Below are 1,922 nucleotides of genomic sequence, written 5' to 3' on the forward strand. Positions count from 1 at the left end.
CTTGTCCGCGATAAGGGACGGGCTAACGTCGAAGTCCGTGCTAGATATCTCGTGTCGGTGATAGGGTCTTCCTCTCGAAGAGGAAGATCGCGTACGAGAAACCGGACGGAACGACGGGAAGGGCGGACGTGTCTGCGGCGTTCCCCAGGGATCGGTTCTAGGACCGCTCCTGTGGAACATCGCCTACGACCGCGTCCTCACCCGGACCGTTCTTCCCGAAGGCGTATCGTTGACTTGCGATGCCGACGACACTTTGCTCGTAGTGACCGGTCGCGGGTGGGCAGAGGTTCGCGAACGCGCCGAAACGGGACTTAACGCGACGGTGGAGGCCATCCGGGACACCGGTCTCCGGGTGTCTCTGCCGAAGACAGTTTCATCGTCCGCGAAACCGACGTCCTCGTTACCGTGAACAACCTAAGAATCGGACTGAATGGCTCGCTGAAATACTTGGGTTTAGTTCTTGATTCCGGCCTTCACTTCGGGGAACATCTGGCGCACCTCGGATGGAAGATCCGAGCCGTTAGCGCGACGTTAGGACGCCTGATGCCGAACCTGCGCGGACCGCAGGTCAGGGTCAGGCGACTATACGCGATTATATACTAAACTCCCACTTTCGCCCACTATACTCCCACATTCGCCCACTCGACACCCACTTTCGCCCACTCGACACCCACTTTCGCCCACTATACTCCCACTATCGCCCCATCGACACCCACTTTCGCCCACTCGACACCCACTTTCGCCCACTAAACTCCCACTTTCGCCCACTCGACACCCACTTTCGCCCACTCGACACCCACTTTCGCTCACTAAACTCCCACTTTCGCCCCATCGACACCCACTTTCGCCCACTATACTCCCACTTTCGCCCACTCGACACCCACTTTCGCCCACTCGACACCCACTTTCGCCCACTCGACACCCACTTTCCCTCACTAAACTCCCACTTTCGCCCACTATACTCCCACATTCGCCCACTCGACACCCACTTTCGCCCACTAAACTCCCACTTTCGCCCCATCGACACCCACTTTCGCCCCATCGACACCCACTTTCGCCCCATCGACACCCACTTTCGCCCACTCGACACCCACTTTCGCCCACTCGACACCCACTTTCGCCCACTCCACACCCACTATCGCCCTATAAACTCCCACTTTCGCCCACTCGACACCCACTTTCGCCCACTCGACACCCACTTTCGCCCACTAAACTCCCACTTTCGCCCCATCGACACCCACTTTCGCCCACTCGACACCCACTTTCGCCCACTAAACTCCCACTATCGCCCACTAAACTCCCTCTTTCGCCCCATCGACACCCACTTTCGCCTACTCGACACCCACTTTCGCCCCCTCGACACCCACTTTCGCCCCATCGACACCCACTTTCGCCCCATCGACACCCACTTTCGCCCACTCGACACCCACTTTCGCTCACTAAACTCCCACTTTCGCCCCATCGACACCCACTTTCGCCCACTCGACACCCACTTTCGCCCACTAAACTCCCACTATCGCCCACTCGACACCCACTTTCGCCCCATCGACACCCACTTTCGCCCACTAAACTCCCACTTTCGCCCCCTTGACACCCACTTTCGCCCATTAAACTCTCCTTATCGCCCACTAAACTCCCACTTTCGCCCCCTCGACACCCACTTTCGCCCCCTCGACACCCATTTTCGCCCATTAAACTCCCCTTATCGCCCCCTCGACACCCATTATCGCCCACTAAACTCCCACATAGTCGTAAACTCGTTAGTCGGAGACGGCGGAGTGTTGGTTCTGCGGTGCGCCCGAGGACGACGTCGAACACACAATTGCGACATGTCCCACGTGGGACGTCCATAGGCAGCGGCTAGTCGAGGCCATCGGTCCCGACTTGTTGATACGCGGCTCAGTGAACGGGTTGCTCCGTGA

The 1,922-nt window shown here is 58.5% G+C and overlaps 1 protein-coding gene across 1 annotated transcript in view; it reads right to left on the reverse strand.

Moving 5' to 3' along the window:
* Phum_PHUM259660 (collagen alpha-3 precursor, putative) overlaps window positions 1-1,692 on the reverse strand; it is a gene marked incomplete at both ends in the record, with an annotated part of 4,536 nt that extends 2,844 nt beyond the window's left edge. The window contains 2 exons of the mRNA XM_002426512.1: window positions 612-1,124; window positions 1,158-1,692. Of these exons, the coding sequence (XP_002426557.1) occupies window positions 612-1,124; window positions 1,158-1,692 (1,048 nt within the window). The remainder of the gene's footprint in view (window positions 1-611; window positions 1,125-1,157) is intronic.
* Window positions 1,693-1,922: the final 230 nt, after the last annotated feature.

Source organism: Pediculus humanus, genomic scaffold, assembly GCF_000006295.1.
Source record: "Pediculus humanus corporis 1103172107633 genomic scaffold, whole genome shotgun sequence".
Lineage (NCBI taxonomy): Eukaryota > Metazoa > Arthropoda > Insecta > Psocodea > Pediculidae > Pediculus > Pediculus humanus.